This window comes from Notothenia coriiceps, unplaced genomic scaffold (assembly GCF_000735185.1).
Source record: "Notothenia coriiceps isolate Sejong01 unplaced genomic scaffold, NC01 NC01_scaffold00035965, whole genome shotgun sequence".
In the NCBI taxonomy this organism is placed as follows: Eukaryota; Metazoa; Chordata; class Actinopteri; order Perciformes; family Nototheniidae; genus Notothenia; species Notothenia coriiceps.
Window position 1 is genome coordinate 1 of NW_011368666.1, and position 3542 is coordinate 3542.

Below are 3542 nucleotides of genomic sequence, written 5' to 3' on the forward strand. Positions count from 1 at the left end.
GACCATCAGAGTGAGCATTCTTAACTTATAGGCTATTGTGCCACTTATCCCCCATTCGGAATTTGACTATCAGAAAAGAGTAGGCCTATGTCTAAAGAAATCTCATTTGCAATAGAACTATACCAGATATTTCCATACAACTACTGGTTAGTGTTCAATAGCACCCTAGACAATTCAGTAATGGTATATTTTTTAGGGATTTCTGTTTTTCTGATAAATGAGAGAAAAGCGATTGAGTCCTTTGTTCCTATCACCAAAAAGTACAATTTCCGTCTAAACTAAAGCTAAGTTTACAGGACTATAATTCAGTATTTTCTTAGTTAAATAATTGTCTGACTATTTGGTGATGTAGGACAGCCACCTGGTTCATACCCCAGCAAATCTAAAGAAGATAAGAGGTCATTCTCAAGTTAGGGGCTTTTTAGTCACCTTTCCCATATTCGGCCTGGTCTAATTTATCTTTTTCAGGGATTGGGGTAGTTCTAAAGAACAACCCAAAGAAAATGTTTTCCCCCAAAATAAAATTTGACAACAATCAATTTCATTAATGGGAGACCCTAAAGATAAGAAAAAACATTGTTGTCATTTGTTCTACCTCAGGTAGGGGTATCTCAAAATCTGAGGGCCCTTCCTGCTGGACTATAACAGAAGCTATTGAAAAAGACGAGATGCGTCAATTAATGACACCTTAATATCAAAAACATTGAACTACAAGTATATAAAAAAGGAGTTTTCAGTCCTCTATACAGATATTTATTAACAATAAGCACCTCAATATCCATCTTGTGCCAGCAACATTTATAGACAACAGTCCGTTTATGATAATAAAGAGAAACTAAACATAAATGGCAGTTTGCATTAAATCTTTATTTCCAAAATTGAACTGCATTTCAAACACTGACACAACAATGATTAGATTTATTTTCATTGGGTTAAGTTCTTCTTTTTCTTCAACCATATTCTCAGAGGAAAACAGAAAAGAAAAAAATCACCACTTTTTATATTTTCTCGCAAAAGTTGTCATCACAACAACATCAGACCGACACGTGTCACCGCTGTCCCTCTGTGCTTTTCCATTCACACATTAAAGCACTTGTGGCATAAGGGTTGAAAAGAAATTGCATTTTATTTAATTAAAATTGAATAAAGTGCACTCAAACAGAAATACAGTGGTGTCAACCAAAATATTTATCAAGTTTGCATATCTGCAAAAGCCACCTGCAACAAAGGCGAGACATCTTCTGAGCTGCAGATGCATTTCAGATGAACATAACAAATTCAAAGCATGTGTGAAAACTGGGTGAACTACCATATGGCAGGGAGTGACCCACTTCTTTTTTTACCCTCAATCCACCACTCACATAATTAGTACTCCTCTTCAAGACCGTCGTCCAGGTCAGAAAACTCAATAGACGGTCTGTTGTCTCGCAGCTCCACGTCACTTTCCCCAGGAACTGAAATTCAGACACATCAAGTCAAAATCTGTCGTCACACAATAATAAGGATAAACAAAGTAAATCATTGACAGTATGCTACAGCCTTGATGACTATTACAAACGGAATCTCACTTTTCAAGAAACAATAAGCATAGAAGAGAAATGATTGATCCACATACTTTCAAGATTGTCCATGTGTTCATGAAGGATTCTCACCAGGCTGAATAACTGGGTGAGAGAAGGAAGCAGTTTCTATTTTCAAGATTTGTATTCCACTTCAAGATTATTAGATTTATATACATTTTCCAATTGTGTATAAAACCATTGACCTGAGCATCTGTGTTCAATGTGTAAGAAGCTACAGTATGCAGTATACATTAGCCTTAAGCTGATTGGGAAATCAGATCGTAATTAAACACTTGTTTTTTTCCTAATCTTATATTAAGGCAGTTTTGACTTATTTACTATAAGCACTTGAATGTAGTAAACATTTTCTGTAGAATCTTCGCCCGGCTGTTTATTCAGAGATGTGTGTTGGAGCGCAGTCAATAAGCGCGAGCGACCTTTTAATCCTTTATTAAACCATTTTCCATGATTTTACACTCTGCATCTAATTTCTATACATGCCCTTTTATCATAACGCTGTTCTATGTGTATTGATCGCAATGGACATGATTTGGATTGTAATATTAAAGAAAAGATTATAACCTTTTAACTGAACATGACGCTACCTAGCTATTTAATAATATTTTTGTAAATAAAATGTTCACACACGCACTTTTAAAATTGCGTATCTTTAACTGTATTGCTTGAAAAAGGTTTAGAGGTCTGATTATTTCATAGCTCAGTCTGAAGATAAGCTGAGCTCAAGATTATTAATAAAACCTCCAAGATGAAAACAAAAAGGATTCCAAGCCTGGTTTAGACGGAGTAAAAGATCCCTGTACACTGGGATGAAGTCTGAAGAGGTTCTTCCAGACAACGATATGATCAACTGTAGTGACGCACTAGCTAGTGAACTATGGGAGGATCTAGTAAGTGTGTGTGTGTGTGTGTTTGTTTGTGTGTGTTCTCACCCCAGCTGCATCGACAGCTCCCAGCACATCAGAGAACCTCTGCTCACAGAAATGCAGCAGCACCACCAGGTAGAGGCCGCTGCTGATGAACTCATCATATTCTGACTGTGAAGCAAGGGGAATAGCTTTCAGTAAACTGTTGTTGTTTTATACACCATCAATTTATGTTTACTCTCATTTTGCGAGTTTTACTTCAATAGAAATGTATTGATTGCGGTAAATTGTGAAATTCAAATCTCCACAGGAAGTAAAACGGTCGGTGACTCACCTGCACATGTGTCTTGTATAACTCCTGAATGTCGAAGTTGTCAATGTTCAAACGCAGCTTCTCCTTGCAGAGCTCACAGGTTGCAATGGCCTCGAGGTTTGTGCCTAACAGAAACATGTCAGCTTTGTTGACAAGACGTAGATTTGGTTAAAGCTGCAGCGGAGTGAGGGGTTGGTATTTACCGGAGCCAATTTTGGAGCGGAGCCACCTCTTGATGCAGTCCTGATGGACGAACTGCAGACTGCCGATGCAGCGGCAGGGCTGGATCAGGGGGTTGGTGGCCGCCTCCTCCCCCATCTGGCAGATTCGGCACAGGTCGCCTTCCTCATCGTCAGACTCCTCCAGCAGCAGTCTGTCGCAGGAAGGGGGGGATTAGTACTTCTGATGATACAGTAGCTATTACATACATCCATTTTCTTTGTACTGTTTCCGTTCTGATTTGATGTAAAGGGTCTTTGAGCATTAGGAAAAGCGCTAGAAAAATCCCGTGTTTTATTATATAAAAAACATTTACTTTCAAAAAGTACAGTAACCAAATGACTGAATATGTACATTTTAAAAAACATATTGAGGTTTTTGGGATAATAGTTTTCTCTTGTCTTAGAGATGGAAACACAGTACTAATGTATCATTGGTCCAAGACTTTGTTTTTCCTAGCTTGAGAAGCTACGGAATATCCGACCAACTAAGGAGATTTAAAGCCCAGAGTCTGCAAAATTGATTTAACTGTTCCTCAAATGATGCAAATTTGGAAAAAGAAAA

At 37.9% G+C, this 3542-nt stretch overlaps 1 protein-coding gene across 1 annotated transcript; it reads right to left on the reverse strand.

Annotated features, from left to right (window-relative positions):
- Nucleotides 1–846: 846 nt before the first annotated feature.
- Nucleotides 847–3146, reverse strand: LOC104963329 (E3 ubiquitin-protein ligase MARCH7-like; the record flags this gene model as incomplete). Its single annotated transcript, XM_010791904.1, has 5 exons — nt 847–1454; nt 1616–1664; nt 2513–2617; nt 2781–2884; nt 2963–3146. Coding segments are annotated over 5 exons (531 nt in total), but the record flags the coding sequence as incomplete, so codon positions are not given.
- Nucleotides 3147–3542: the final 396 nt, after the last annotated feature.